Here is a 17057-nt window from a genome sequence, read left to right as displayed (position 1 = left end):
TCGGTCTTAATCTTTCTTTTTTTTTTTTTGAATAATGTTCTGTTTCTGTAATGCACCTTTTCTGAATGAGATGCTTCGTGATCATCAGTCCTGTACTTCCATCAACCAATCGGAGCCTTCTGAATATTGTACTTGCAACAGTATTTGCAGAGATGTACTGAGCTGTGTTCATTAAATAAGGGGAATGTGTTTGTCTAATTCATTCATTTTCCTTCGGCTTAGTCCCTTTATTCATCAGGAGTCGGCACCGCGGAATGAACCGCCAACTTATCCAGCGTATGTTTTACACAGCGGATGCCCTTCCAGCTTCAACCCATCACTCATACACTACAGCCAATTTATCCAATTCACCTGTAGCGTATGTCTTTGGACTGTGGGGGAAACCCACGCCAACACTGGGAGAACATGCAAACTCTATACAAAAATACTAACTGACCCAGCCAGCACTTGAACCAGCGACCTTCTTGCTGTGAGGTGACAGTGCTAACCACTGAGCCACCGTGCTACCCTGCGTTTGTCTAATTCATTTTTTTTAAATGACAGTCAAATGATTGCTAATGTTTATATAAGTTAACTTTATCATCTTAGGTCATTTATTCACAATTAATAAATCTTGCAAGTGTAGTCAAACTTTAATAGAAAGGTTTTTTAAAATGTCTTGAAAACAGTTTTGCTGCTTATTTATCAGTGTGTGTGAAACTATTGATAGATTTAAAACCATGATTTCCTTTGAAATGCATTTTTTTTCATTAAGGACAACAAAGTAAAAATGAAAGTGAAGTGATCTTTAGCCAAATATGGTGATCCATACTCTGAATTTGTGTTCTGCGTTTAACCCATCCAAATGGACACAGAATTTAACATGCTCAGGAGCAGTGGGTAGCTGGGGGCCAGGTTGGGGTTCAGTGGTTTGCACAAGGGTGGTAATGAGTGTGGAAGCAAGCTCAGGCTATTCACTCCCCCACCTATACCCCTGCTGGACCTGTTAAGACTCAACCATTAGGCCACAATTGGCCTTAAACAAGGGAGCAGTAAAAACATTTTTAACAGTACATACTGATTTTGAACTTTTAATTTCCAAATGTCAGGCAAAAATATATTTATATTAATGTCACGAGTAAGTACCTCAGCAACCAAATAAGGGTTAATTCTCTGTAGGCAACCAAAAGCAAACATTCCCAGAACGTTGCAGGGAGGTTTATGTAATATTTTGTGATTTGTATATATATATATATATATATATATATATATATATATATATATATATATATATATATATATATATATATATATATATATATAATTCATTTCGTTCACTGATATGTTTAGATAAAATCCCTGTGGTCGTTTAGCTAGGAAAATGTTATTGGGATTATACGGGTTAACGCAAACCAGGTGCGTCCCTGACAAATCAAAATAACAGATCCAAACACCCTCTATTTTGGCGGCTTACACCTTTAACATTTTCTGCTACCGTAACCTCAGTTTTAATCGCTGTAAAAAATAAGAAACAGACGTCACGGTGGTCTCCAGGCTCGCTTTTAAAAGCTGAGGTGATTTTAGTGGTTCTTTAAACGCGTCACGCGTGTGCGCGCGAGACGCGACGCTTGCGCTGCCCAGAAGTTAAAAACAAGATTGTGAAACGACAGCTATCTAGCACGTATTGCGTGAATAGTCTTTTAAAAGTAATATGTTTGAGAATCCGAGCCGAACCCGCAACTTTACAGCGGTTTGGTAGAAAGGCAGGCGCTCTCTGACAGCGCGCTCAGCGTGAAGGAGGCGTATCATTACTCTTCAGTCATGAGGTTCTGCTCGGGAGTGTTTTTAATCACCCGAGGGGCTCAGCAGCTTTAAGAAAAAAAGAAGCATTCAGAAAAACTTTTCACTCTGCTTTGATACCTGGACGATTGAAACGAGACTTCCCAAACACTCGTCGAATTTAGCTGAAGGTTTTCCGCGGTAATGTCATGAAAGCGTTCCTCAGATATGAGCGCTTTTAAACTGCGCGTTTGAGCGCTTGTCGCCGGACAGCGCTCCGTGATCTGGAGGGATGATGTGGGGACCAAACGCACATTCCCAATGTTATGTCTCTTGACTCTGTCCAGAAACCTTTGTGCAGAAGTGGGAATGGTTTTCTGTTGGGTCTGGCCGCTCCGCCGGAGGTGCTGCACGGGTCCTCTTCTGCTGCTGGGCATCGCTGTGGGGCTCTTTTACCACACTGTGACTATAGACCGAGACAGAACCGAGATCAAGTCCAGTCAACGGGACCAAAGGAACAAATCAGCTGGCTTTGATTATGAACTTCTGCTTAAGAATCCAGAGAAGCTCATATCCTTACTAGAAGCATCAGTAAGTTCATTATTTCTTCAGATGTATGATGACAGTCGTTGTTTTTGTTATTGCTGCAGTTGTAGTTGGTGGTGTTATTATTTATTAAGTACCAGTTAATGAATATAAAATAGTTACTATTATTTTTGTTAAGAGTTAAATAATAATTAATTGTTGTTAATTAAAGTGTTGTTATGTAAATATTTGTAGCAAAAATATATAGAATTTTGTTATTTGTAATGATAATAACAATATCATTCATATTATTATACATTACCAAATAAATAAATAGAACAAACTAATTAATAATGTTGAATTGCAGATTGTTTGATTATGTAAAACATTTCTAATATTTAGTACTCTGGTATTACAGCAGTATTACAATATTTACAACTATTTAGACTATCGAGTACTCATAATTTTAGTAAGTTATAAATTAAAATGTAGTGATTTATTAATGTACTAACAGCAAGTTGTTGTGCTGGAATATTTATATCCCCCTTCAGCACAAAACCCCTTGTTAAAAATAACCAATGAGTATTGTTTATTTATGATGCTTGTCTTTGTCAGAGGTATTTTAGGAGGAGAAACTCAAGGCTGGACATTCATTGGTTGAAGAGAGCCCATGAAGGAGGGGTTATTTACGAGCGTGCACATGCTTCTGGGATGATTGACATCTGTGGGAAGTGTTATGTCAGTAAAGCAGAGAAAAAGATCTGAGGAGAAAAGCTAAGAATAAAGAATGGCTGTCATGCATATGCCCAACTATAGCTTTATTTATGACTTCTGTACGAGGAGATGGAGCACATGCATGAGAGAGAGCGAGAGCGAGAAATTAGAAAGCAGATTTAGGGTCAGTGAGGCAGAAGATGAGGGCAGGGAAGCAATGAGGGGTGAGAGGGGTTTAGTTTTAAACTGTGGCTGCTGCAGTATGACTTCTGATAATCTCAGACTAACTAACTCAGAGCCGGAAGTGTAGACTGGGAAGCTTGACAGCTGTCCTCAATCAGCTGTCAGTGAGTGTGTGTGAGTGTGTGTTCATTGGGATGGAGTTATATGTCTGTGTGCGACCCGCAGTGGCTCTCTGATGTGTTTGGAGACTGGACTGTGCCTCGCAGTGCCATAGAAATAGTCATAAACACGGAGGTAACCAAGTTGAGCAGGAAATGAAGAATTACCTGGCCCAGTTGTTGACATAATGACTTGTTATTGGAAATGTGTTTGTTACCTTGAGGGAGGTTGTGTTGATGAATTAAGGATTTGTTTTTAGGAGTTTTCCACTTCACAGAAACAAGAGCGAGCATCGCTATTCGCCTTTTCTTATGTCCCATGCTGCTTTGCATGAATTGCAAGAGTAACGTAAACTGTGATTCACTGTAAACACACACTGTAAAGAATTATATGATCAATTAGTCATGACAGCATATGTTTTTTAGTTCATTGTAACTTGTTAAACTTAAAGTTACTAAGTTATTAAACTTAAATCATGTTCTAACTTAATTTTATGAGTTACGCAAGCTGTTTTAAGTCAGTTTAACATAATATAAGTTCAATGGACTCAAGGTTAATTTGATTCAGCTTAAAAATTGAAGGCAACCAGGATTTATTTTTTACAGTGCAGAAGTGTTTTACAAACATCTGCATACATTAAGATGTCATTCTCCTCACTGTTGAATTCGCTGAATATTAATAGGCAACTTACTGTATTAGGATTAACAAATTACGTTTTGCAGACCATAATAGCCACCAAATGTCTTTTTGAGACAATTTAAAATATGTACAGCAGGGGTGTCCAAACTCGGTCCTGGAGGGAAGATGTTCTGCATAGTTTAGCTCCAACTTTCTTCAACACACCTCCCTGTAGGTTTCTAGTATACCTAGAAAGAGCTTGATTAGCTGGTTCAGGTGTGTTTAATTAGGGTTGGAACTAAACTTTGTAGGACACTCTTCATGTACAGTATATTGAATATTACTACTAGAAAATTATATTTAGAAACAAATTGTGATAGGTTTAAATATAACAGACATTGTTATTTTCATGACTGATAAAAATAGAATACAGGTCAAACGTAGATCTCACTCAGTTTTTATTATGGATTATTTGTAGCATAAGCATATTAAAAAATATGATCTCTTTTAGTTACTTTTAATTTTGAAAACTTCAAACCATAAGAGCAATTCCATGCAAATGTCAACCTTGCCATGAAAAAATTAAGTTTTGGCCAAAATATCAAAACTGTTTATGCATTTTATTGTGTAAGCAAGTATTTTACAGTGCTTTAAAATACTCAAAAAGTGAAGTTTTCCCATCCCATAAACCATTGCTGTCTCATTGCCCCGACAACCAATGGAGGATGCTCATTCATATTAACTAAGTCACTTCTGTCTGGGCTTTTGGACCGGAGTTTGCCTGGTTTGGATCCAAGATTGGACAATTGCATTGACTCTCAGCTGATTAACTCCTAGTGTTTATACACACACAGACACACACGCAGTGAATGTGCATAACTGCTGCCATATATCAGTCTAAAATGAACCTCACTATTCAGTGTTTAGACATCACACTCTAACAGCCAGTTGGAAAGGCCAATCACATATTAACCTTTAGTAGTCTAAACCACTGTTTCCCAACCCTGTTCCTGAAGGCACACCAACAGTACATATTTTGTATGTCTCCCTGATCTGACCCATTCGTGTCAGGTTTTGGGGTCTTTTCTAATGTATATGTATATATATATGTATAATACTACAAATTAATGCTTAATTTAATTTGCTTTATCTTGCTTAATTTTATTGTTTAATTAACCCATTTGTGCCCAAATAATTTTTAATGGTTTCATACATGTAGCCTTGCTAATAGTGTCCTATATAAACTTGTTTTGCATTTATTTTCTCCAGGTTTTTTTTTTTTTTTTTTCAAGAAAATTGTGTGCGGCAACTATAGTTGCCGGTGGGCAAATATGTTGTAAGAACCCTTCAATGTAAAAACTGAATAGGAGGAGAACATTTAGCACCCTAACACAAAACAGCTGCTTTCAAAAGATCAATTGATATTCATAAACTCATTTATTATGTTTAAAATTAGAAAACCATTTGATATGAACTCCCCCAAAAAATATCTATCATATAGTTTCATGAATATGAAAACACAAAGAACGAATCCAGTTGTCTAAAAGTCATGAAACACACACTAGTTTCCCCAACAGACTACTGTTTGTCAAAAAGACAAAAAAAGTTTAAGTTTTATTTCCAAGTTGGAAAATTGAATTTTACTCTGAGGATTTTGCTGTGTATCAATTTGTGTATCAAAAAGGTGCATCAAAGATATCAGGTAAAGGCTTAAGTTATATTTAGATGGGGTTTTATGAAAGCAAAAATCATTAAACAAGACCAATAACCTTGATTTATAAACTTATTGACACATTATTCCCTAATTCCCCATGATTTATATACTTAAATATTTGTACTTGTATTTGCCCCCCGGCAGCTGTAGTCGCCGCTTGATCTTTTGACAAAGTATACAAACAACTACAGATCTCTTTTAAGATTTGCTTTGTTTGGACGAATCTTGAGACCTTCATGATTATGTAGATATATTTTTGGGGGTGGGGGGGTTGGAGGAGGGGGATTGCCTCCATTTCGCATCCTGGAGTTAGGGGTAGGACGGTGAAAGCCTCACATGACAAGAAGTAAATCAATACCTTTTTTTCTATCTTAAAATCTTTTACTTGGTTGTTTGCTTGCATGTCACTGAGAACTAAAGTATTCATAAAAGGTAAAATTCAACTGTAAACTTTGGCAATTGTAGTAGCCTGTGGGCTTAAATGGGTTAAATCATTAAAATGTTTAAAAATAATGAAGAATATATTCATTTTAATATGTGTAATGTTAATGTATAATTAATTAAATACTACATTTAATTGATTCAAATATGTTTTATATAATGAAGAAAAATATTCAATATTACACCATTAATTTATTTAACTAAAAATTAAAAACATTCAAATGATTTATTAGTTGAACTACAGCTGTATTATTAATGCAGTTTAAAAGGCATAAAGGCAAACCTCTGCTGTGACTGCTGTCAGGAGACAGTGTAACCTACAGTCTAGCACATGCTATTCATGTTATAGTCTATATTAGGCCTGCGGTTTGCACGAACAACTGCACTCCATCACTGTTGGATTGAACGCTCCCCAAAGAGACTTCATGTAAGTGCACGCTCAAGTATGCTGAGAGTTTATTGTCTGCCGTTTTGATTGTGTGGGGAGAGAACAAGTACAGGAGGTCAGCAAGTAGCGCGCACTTCTTTTCTACACCATGGGTTGCTTTGTTTTGGAGGGTCTAGATGTGGCATAGAGGCGTGTTCGGTATGTTCTGTGTTTGTGTGAGAGTTTGATGTGGTTTGATGTTCGAATACGTCTCTAGGAGAGATGAAAAAAAGAGTTATTTTTATATATAGGGGCCTCTCGACAGCCATGATTAACCTCTGAACCTTACACACGGAGACGGTGGTAACAGAAACCCTCTTCCAGAGTGGCACAGAAAAAGAGAGAGGTATTTGTGGAGGGGGAGGAAGAAACGAGGAAAGCGCAGGAAAACAGGGAGAAGTAGTTTGTGGGGGGAAAGCTTGAATAAAATGTTGAGGCCATGCCAAACGTTTAGCCAAGTAAACCATTCTCTTAGCACAGACAAGCAGAGTTCGAGGTCTCCTTTGAATACTAACAGAACCCACATTTTGTTTTCTCCCTCATCTCAAATGCTCTCTTGATGTCTGGGACTACATGTTAACCCAGGCCAGCTGTGTTCAAATATTGAATCTAGGTTACAGGGTTTTATTCTGTTCTTTTCTCTGCAGAAAGCTTGTTCTATAATAATAATAATAATAATAATAATAACAATAATAATAATAATAATAATAATAATAATAATAATAATAATAATAATAATAATAATAATAATAGGCGACGCAGTGGCGCAGTAGGTAGTGCTGTCACATCACAGCAAGAAGGTCGCTGGTTCGAGCCTCGGCTGGGTTAGTTGGCATTTCTGTGTGGAGTTTGCATGTTCTCCCTGCGTTCACGTGCGTTTCCTCCGGGTGCTCCGGTTTCCCCCACAGTCTAAAGACATGCAGTATAGGTGAATTTTGTATGCTAAATTTTCTGTAGTTTATGTGTGTGAGAATAATTGTGTATGTGTTTTCCAGTGATGGGTTGCAGCTGGAAGGGCATCCGCTGCATAAAACAAATGCTGGATAAGTTGGCGGTTCATTCTGCTGTGGCGACCTCAGATTAATAAAGGGACTAAGCCGAAAAGAAAATGAATGAACGAATGAATGAATGAATTAATAAATAATAATAATAATAATAATAATAAAAATAAAATCACTTTTATCAAACAAAAAAGTCTAATAAACAGTGTTGGGGAAAATAATGCATCACAATATTGAGTTACTCCCCAAAAAAGTAACTAGTTGCACTACTTAGTTACTTTTTATGGTAAGTAATGCGTTACGTTACTTTTGATTTACTTTTTCATACCTGCCTGAGGCTTGATCTCTTTCAAAACTTGCAGGGTATTTTTCTTTTTTAAATAGAGGAGCTCTGCATTTAGCAACACACTGTATAACCTACACCTTTATTTACCTTAAAAAACTAATAATTCTGAGAACTTCCTGACACTATATATCCCGTATATACAGATTAATGAAAGTTGAAAGCAATGTGTTTGCTACTTTTTGTCTTATTAGTTCAGTAAAATCAATGTACATTGAGACAATCCCCTTTTCGTCCATGCGTTCAGAATAATGAGAATACTTTCATCACAGAAATGTAAGTCTCTTTATTAATCTGGGGTTGCCACAGTGGAATGAACTGCCAACTTATCCAGCACATGTTTTACGCAGCGAATGCCCTTCCAGCTGCAACCCATCACTGGGAAACATTCACACACACTCATTCACTACGGACAATTTAGCCTACCCAATTTACCTAAATCACATGTCTTTGAACTTGTGGGGGAAACCCACGCCAACACGGGGAAAAACTCCACACAGAAACAGAGACTGACCCAGCCGAGGCTCGAATTAGTGACCTTCTTGCTGTGAGGCGAACGTGCTACCCACTGCAGTTTTTTTTTACAAGTTTACTAAATTTAACTAATTTTAATTTAACAAATTATTTTTTAAAGCAAATTTATTCATCTAAAAAGTAACTCAGGTTACATCTTTTTTTAAAAAGGAACTCAAATATTATAACTTTATTATTTAAAATAATACATTACTTGTTACCTAGAAAAATGATATTACATTTAATAATATTAGTAATATAGTAACATTAGAAATATAAAACTCAGGTTACTTGTAATGCGTTACCCCCAATACTGCTAATAAACATGTAATTTATCTTGTGAGAACGTCATTTTCCTAATGCTAGACTGTTTATGGCCACCAAGGAACTATTAGCATGAATAAAATTGTATGGCAAGAATTGTAATCATTTGATTTTAATTTTAATGCTATTATGACCACTGTTGACCAATGATTTGTCTAATTAACCCAACTTAGTTAACCCAATGAACATAGCTAAGCCTTTAAATTGCACTTTAAGTTGAATACTAGCATCTTGCAAAATAAATAGTTAAATATTATGTGCTTTCATCATAATAAAAACTAAAGAAATCATTTATTAGAAATTATTATGTAAAAAAAAAAACAACACAAGGGAAATATGTTCTCAATATTTTTTACAAAAATTCACATCAGGGTGAATGTTTTTGTCTAATATTATATTATATTATATTATATTATATTATATTATATTATATTATATTATATTATATTATATTATATTATATTATATTATTATATTATATTATATTATATTATATTATATTATATTATATTATATTATATTATATTATATTATATTATTGTATTATATTATATTGTTATTGTATTATATTATATTATATTATATTATATTATATTATATTATTGTATTATATTATATTATATTGTTATTGTATTATATTATATTATATTATATTATATTATATTATATTATATTATATTATATTATATTATATTATATTATATTATTGTATTATATTATATTATATTGTTATTGTATTATATTATATTATATTATATTATATTATATTATATTATATTATATTATATTATATTATATTATATTATATTATTGTATTATATTATATTATATTGTTATTATATTATATTATATTATATTATATTATATTATATTATATTATATTATTGTATTATATTATATTATATTGTTATTGTATTATATTATATTATATTATTATTATATTATATTATATTATATTATATTATATTATATTATATTATATTATATTATATTATATTATATTATATTATATTATATTATTATTGTATTATATTATATTATATTATATTATATTATATTATATTATATTATATTATATTATTATTATATTATATTATATTATATTATATTATATTATATTATATTATATTATATTATATTATATTATTATTGTATTATATTATATTATATTATATTATTATTGTATTATATTATATTATATTATATTATATTATAATATATTATATTATATTATATTATATTATATTATATTATATTATATTATATTATATTATATTATATTATATTATATCTAAATATTATTGTGGAATTTATTATTTTATTCAATATTAAAAATAGAACATGACCCATCTAGTTGTATTAGAACTGCCAAATTAAATTAATTCATTAACATAAACATGTTTGTTCTGAAATTATTGTTTCCATCTACTTAGTATTCAGAGTAAATATGTAGATGCTGCACTTTGTTGCAAAATAAAATAAAATCTCCACTGTATTTGTGCATGTATTGTGTAAGTTAATTTTCGAAATGCCATTGCTGTGATGCAAGTGAATGCAAAGAGTGACTTTAATGATGGCAATTTTGTTTGGCGTGCCTTTCCACAACGCTGACGTAAGGAAACAGAGCAGAGTTTATGAGATGATAATGATATTTTGGCATGGGCAATAACTTTCAAAGTGTCATCCTCCTGGCCACACAAAAACTTGGCTCGACTAGAGGACTGAATGTATTGGTAATGGAATTGTATTGGTCTTCAAAACAAACAAATGCAACAAAACACCTACTACTGCTATCACTAGTACCACCACAGTATACGATCTTGTTAGAGTTGTGTAAGGCCTCTGAATAACATCTGACAGGGTGGTCTGTTTTATATCAGTGTGTGTGTGTGTTTATGTGATTTAGTTGTTTGGATTGGAGTACAGATGTTAGTCTGCTTAGATTTGTTTTATTCTATTATATACAGCACATGTTCCATATAGGCATGTTTATAATGTCATTTGTTTAATCTGTCAGTAGCACGCACACCTGTCTTAGCATGTTTTTTCTGCACCTTATGTGTCTTTAAAGTCATGACCCTTTTGAGCTGATGTTAGGAAGTTGGTCTTTAAAGATAGGAGCATTATTTTTAGTTTGAACACTTCTGGAATTTAGTGGCACATACCAAAACATCATCAACTAGCTATGGGAATTCTCAGTTTTTCTGGATTTTTATGGATTTGAGGATAATGTTATTATTTGTGTTATTAACAAATTATTATCTGTTAATATTTACATTAAAAATTAAAATATACTGTGTCATTTAGAGCCTTTTATTTTCTTTCAGAGATTGACAGTGCACTCAAAAATATTAGATAAAAAATATTTAAACGACACAATTATTGAGATTTTTTTGACAACTTAATTGTTTCATGTTTAATCTACTTAAATTTTCTACATTAAAGGGCACCTATTTTACCTCTTTCTCAAGATTTAAGATAGGTCTTTTGTGTCTCCAGAATGTGTCTGTAAAGTTTCAGCTCAAAATACCCATCAGATTATTTATTATACTTTCTGAATCTAGAAAGTTTGAGCTTTTAGGACATTGTAGCTATTTTTTGTTGCGTGTGTCTTTTATGCAAATAAGCTAGCTGTCCCCACCCACCGTTCCCACGTGCCTGTCAGAGCCATAGAAATCACTCTGATGGGTGCAGCCTTTACCTGCTGCATCTCAAGTAGATAAACAGACACAACTGAAGTGATGCTAAGATTTTTTAAGAAATCTTTTGCATGAATATTCATTTCATTTGAATGAAATTTTATAGACAATTCAATAAAATACAAAAAAGATGTTGACACATTGCAGATAATTAGGTTTATTAATTCTTTACCTCCCTGACATGTCATGCCTCCTTTTTGATTCATACAAAAAAAAAATCTATCAGGAGGCATGCTTAGTAAGATCACCATCGTATTGTTTAAACTTTAGCTTTGTCGACTTGCAAAACAAAAAAAGGCTGTTACGCCGGAATGATGATTTTTTTAACTTTAACTTAATCGATTTGTGTTGGAACAACATGAATGAATTGTGTGGAAACCTGCAGTTTTTAAAGTGTAGTTTATCTCAGAATATGGAATATTTTTCAATACTGCTATATTAGTATTGTGTTGTCTAAAGTTAAATAAAAAATGTCTTTAAAATGCCCCATTTTAGTTATTTTTTGCACAAAAATAATAAATAATAAATAGAGTTCTACATGATAACAGTTTTATTGTACATAAAAAAAAATACTTCAGTAAGTTTAGGGAATAAAACCAAAAATTCTGTTTTACTCAAACACATAACAATAAATCCGGAGATTTTTTCTTCATAGCTGTATATTTAACATTAAAAACAGGTATGTTTTTCACCTGTTTGAAATGACCTTCATTTCCAACACAGAGGTTGTTTTTTCCCCTTGTGAAAGAGCCATTTCAGCTGTTGATTCGACTGCGTTTTCACAGATCCCTGCACCAGAGGACTAAATTAATATTTATGCGTATCTTCATCTCCTGTTTTTATGTGTGGGGAATTAAAGGAAGATTTCCCTGAGAGGATTTAATGTTTTGTGTATAGCTGATTTAATTTCAGATCTTATTAAAGTTAATGTATCATTCCGCTCTCTCAGCTCTTTGGGTTTTATATATATTCATCTCCCCTCCCAACTTCCTTTTTATTTCCCTCTTTCTTCGCGAGATGTTTCTTATTGGTTGTTATTACTTCCTTTGAGCGCTGGGCTGTTTTAGGCGGCGCTTTAATGAAGTAATGATGTTTGTGTCTTGGGCCGCAGACACGGAGGGTGAAATGAATGCAGTCCAGTAATTGCATGTTTTAGATTAGAGTCTGCAGCCGGAGGTCTCACAGAGGGGCAGGAGAGACAGGCTGGAGGATGGAGGGAAGAAAGAGTGGAAAACCGAGGATGAGAAATGAGATATTGTTTTGTATTTAGTTGGTGATGGTGGAATTCTAGTTGTTTAAAAAGGCATTGTGCAAAATGTATCGTCACAACTATATCGTGTTCTTCATCGAGTCCATCCTTAAAAAGTGAAAATAATCATTTAATTAATTTTAAGTTATTAACTTGACTTGATTTTTATTGTATTTGTTTGTAATCATAGTTCCTCAAATTATTTATGTATAAAAATAGTGCTGGGCAAAAATGAATCACCATTTATTTTTTTGTTTAGACATTTATTTATTAGTATATTTATTATATATATATATATATATATATATATATATATATATATATATATATATATATATATATATAGATAGATAGATAGATAGATAGATAGATAGATAGATAGATAGATAGATAGATAGATAGATAGATAGATAGATAGATAGATAGATAGATAGATAGATAGATAGATAGATAGATAGATAGATACACACATGAATAGATATATTAAGAAAATGTCTAATTATATTTAGATATAAAATATACTGTATATGTATATGAAGTCAATTATATATACATGTAAATATCTACACTGTAAAAAAAATCTGTAATTTTACGCTTTATTTCCTGCAGCTGGGGTCCAAAAAAAAAAAAAAACGTAAAATAACGTCCGTTAAATTGTAAAAAAAAATTGTATTATTATTATCATTATTATTATTAAAATTAATAGGGTAGTTGTATTATGGTACTGTGTCTGTTATAATAATGGCCTAGTTTACCTTAATCCAGTACAACATATAAAGTATTATAATATATAGGAGTAGTAAAATAAAATATATACTGAATAATTACATGTATTTTCTACATGTATTTATTATTATTATTATTATTATTATTATTATTACATCGCTAAATATTATTATTTCTATAATAGTCTATAATAATAATAACAATAACAATAATATCAATAATAATAATAATGATAATATAAATAATAATAATAATAATAATAATAGCCAAATTTTTAAGTGAGCTTTTTTTCCCGTTTTTTCAGCCTACGTAGGAATAAGAGCAAAGAGTTTTTTTTGAGCACTAAATGAGCGAATGCTGGGGTGCAGGGGTTGATTTCGGCCATTCAGGACCCTTTCATTAATGTGGCTCAGCTCCCAGATGGAAACATTTTGAAGCAGAGGAGTAGTGTCGACCCCTCAGACAGACCAAGAGAAAACAGCACAGCATGACCGCAGAAAAAACGATGAACACACACAGAGAGCAAAGAAAAGGAAACGATATCATCCACGCTGAAGAAGAGGAAACGCTCCCCTCCCTTCCTCACTCACACGCTCTGCCCAAATCACACCGTGTTCCTCCAATTCTGTTACGCAACTCTTGATGATCATCCACTATATTTATTAGGACTTGTAATAATACTCATGTTAGACTTTCTTCTGGCGCTCAACTGAAACGAATCCCACAGTTCTCCTGTGCGGTAGCTGAAGTCTAATCCTGCTCTCAGAGAAAACAGAGTTCAGTCCTGCTCTCTACCTGATGGCCCACAGAGGTCATTACCATGCTACACTGCACTATGGGTACTTCTGAAATGCCCCGATGCCTCTCTGATTAGCCCCTGGGGTTGTGATCTTCACATGTGACAGAGCCACCGGATGACTTGAGCCTTTTTATGAAGCATTTGCAGATTACAAATAAGTTCAATTAAACACTTTTAAGGTTTTAAATCAATGATTAGCAAATATAAAGTTGAGCATTGATGAAGTCATCTGCTTTTTGGTCTGTTTTAAAAACACCACACACTTTTGTCACTTTTTTCCATCCTTAGCATATTAAAAACCCATTTTTGGTCAGAATATACTGTATTTTCCAGATTAAACTGTATTTATATCCATAGCAAAACCTCCAGTGTTAAATGCAGTGTGTATATAATTCTCAGTCAGAGTGTATAAACTAACAGTGAGGTAATTAAGTGCTGATTGAGCATTAATGATGAACACCTGCCGTTAACAAGCAGAAACACTGAGGAGACCAACTGACTGCTAGTACTTCTATGCACATGAAACTTTCTTTTTGAGCATACACAATACCTGCTTGATAGGATTTAAGTGAAGTACAAAATACTGGGCGATATGGCAAAAATGCTGTCTTTCTTACTTATTAATAGATAATTAAATTTTGACAAGTTGTTAATGCTGCCAGCTTTAAAAGAGTCTCCCAACAATGACTGAAGCTACAAAAATTAAACAATTGATCACATTTTAAGGTGTAGTTCATTTACAAAAACACATTAAACATTAAAAAATGAGACAACTTACTAAAATAAATTAAAAACTAAAAGTAAATGAGAGTAAATGTGCAAAATATAAACATAAAAGTACTATAAACACAAAGTTAAAGGTTTTTTTTTACATTTTTAAACATTTTCTGGCTTATTTAACAGATTGATGAAATGAGCAAAATCTATAAAATTTTAACTATAAAATTTGTTCACACAATTTTAAAACTTTATTTATTTATTTATTTATTTAGGCCAGAATCACTACTCTGTCAGCAGGTAAAGGGTAGTTTAGATGCATGTGATTTGCTCTCAGGTTAATCCATATCTAGTAAAAATGTCCATAGATTATCATAGCTAATAAGAAGTATACTAACCAGCAGTTTGTCTTCTTTTTTTTTGTTCCCAGGTGCATCGTTCTAAAGGCAGCTGTGCAGGAAAAGCCATCATTCTGACAGGCCAGCATGCTCCGACTGACACTGAGGTTCAGCTGTACCAGAGAGTCCTCCAGCAGCAGGGATATCGAGTGGATCAGGCCCGATATGCAGAGACCAGCATCTCACTCAGACAGGACAGAAGAGGTGAGGGGGGGAGTCTTATGGAAACTTATTTTTTAATAAATCATAGAGCAAAAAAATGTAGCTTATAAACCCACAAACGCAAGAAACGCACAATTTAAAAAAAAATTTGCTAAATATTAAATCAGAATTCAGAATATCATTGAAATACTATTTTAGTCACCAAACATATTTAAAGATTGAAAGATAATACAATTAAATTCAAGCAAAATATTGCAAATAAATTACAACCTACAAAATTTTAACAATTTTTACATTTTATTTGCTTCTCTTGAGTTTTCCCCTTTTTTAAATTTGTATTTAATATTTTTCTATAACATAAATTTGGTTGTACATGTTTTTGGACCGTTATGGTGAGTTATTTTGTTAGATAAGCTCTAGATTTGGCTTCAGTACTAACTAATATATTGTACATGCACTAATGTATATTATGCATAGCTTCCTATTAAAAATATGAATGTAAGTGTGGTTTATTTATAAACTAATTTCGAGAGGATCACGTGCTTATGATTGAACACGGCTGGTACCACATCAGCTCCGTATATTGCACCAATCAGATGAATACAGACACACTAGAAATAACCAGAGCTTTCCACTCCAGTCATCTTCATCTTGAAGAATCCCCCCTTCCACCCCTACTCCTCACCTTCTCTGATAGTGCGGCACGGTGGCCCAGTGGTTAGCACTGTTGCCTCACAGCAAGAACGCCGCTGGTTCTGCCCCTCACCAGGCCGGTTGGTGTTTCTGTGCGGAGTTTGCGTGCTCTCCCCGTGTTTGCATGGGTTTCCCCCAGGTTTCCTGGTTTCCTTCCACCGTCCAGAGACATACACCATAAGCAAATTGACTACTCCAAAATAGCATCTTAAGACAATTCTTAGCCAGATATATCTCAGCACGTTTTCAAGTAGGTGAGTTCACGAGACCTACCTGAGCTCTAACTCCCCTCTCGCCCTTCAAACAGGATGGAGCCCCGGGCTCGAGGATAATCTGAGCTCAGGGCTCTCTCATGGGACAGCTTGCCAAATATGCTTTATTATCAATCATCAGTGTGAACTCTTGAACAGATTGATTTGTGCGGGGTGTACTTATATGATGAGCACTGTATAACCTATGAATTTTTGCAAGTCGTAAGTAAGAACTGCATAATGTTAATTCCGAATTGTAATTACAGAAAATAAATGTAAAATCACAATTTGCATGAAATAACAAAGCAATTCTGACAAAAATTTTGTTTAATTGTGACATTTATTTACAATTCTGAGAAAAAAAGTCCAAATTCTAATATATAAACTCAGGATTGCTAAATATAAAACTGAAATATAATGTACAATACCGAACCCGTACAATTCTGAGATTTTTTTTCATCTCAGGATTGGTTATCCATTGATATGTTCAAATCAAATTTGCAATTTGGAAGAACTCAGAATTCTGCTAGAACAGTCTGAATTGCGAGATATAAACTATGGAAAATTCTGTTGATGAGTGTAAGAAAAATAGTTTTAATTTGCATTTTTCACTCCCAATGGTGAATCTTATTTCTTAACTTTA

The 17057-nt window shown here is 33.1% G+C and overlaps 1 protein-coding gene across 1 annotated transcript in view; it reads left to right on the top strand.

Moving 5' to 3' along the window:
- The first annotated feature begins 2127 nt into the window (after nt 1-2127).
- cped1 (cadherin-like and PC-esterase domain containing 1) overlaps nt 2128-17057 on the top strand; it is a 76208-nt gene continuing 61278 nt past the window's right edge. The window contains exons 1-3 of the mRNA XM_056456387.1: nt 2128-2349; nt 3406-3474; nt 15341-15512. Of these exons, the coding sequence (XP_056312362.1) occupies nt 2128-2349; nt 3406-3474; nt 15341-15512 (463 nt within the window). The remainder of the gene's footprint in view (nt 2350-3405; nt 3475-15340; nt 15513-17057) is intronic.

The sequence above is a fragment of the Danio aesculapii genome, chromosome 4 (assembly GCF_903798145.1).
Source record: "Danio aesculapii chromosome 4, fDanAes4.1, whole genome shotgun sequence".
NCBI lineage: Eukaryota > Metazoa > Chordata > Actinopteri > Cypriniformes > Danionidae > Danio > Danio aesculapii.
The sequence above is the reverse complement of the archived record's forward strand: the minus strand, read 5'-3'. Positions and strand labels throughout refer to the sequence as shown.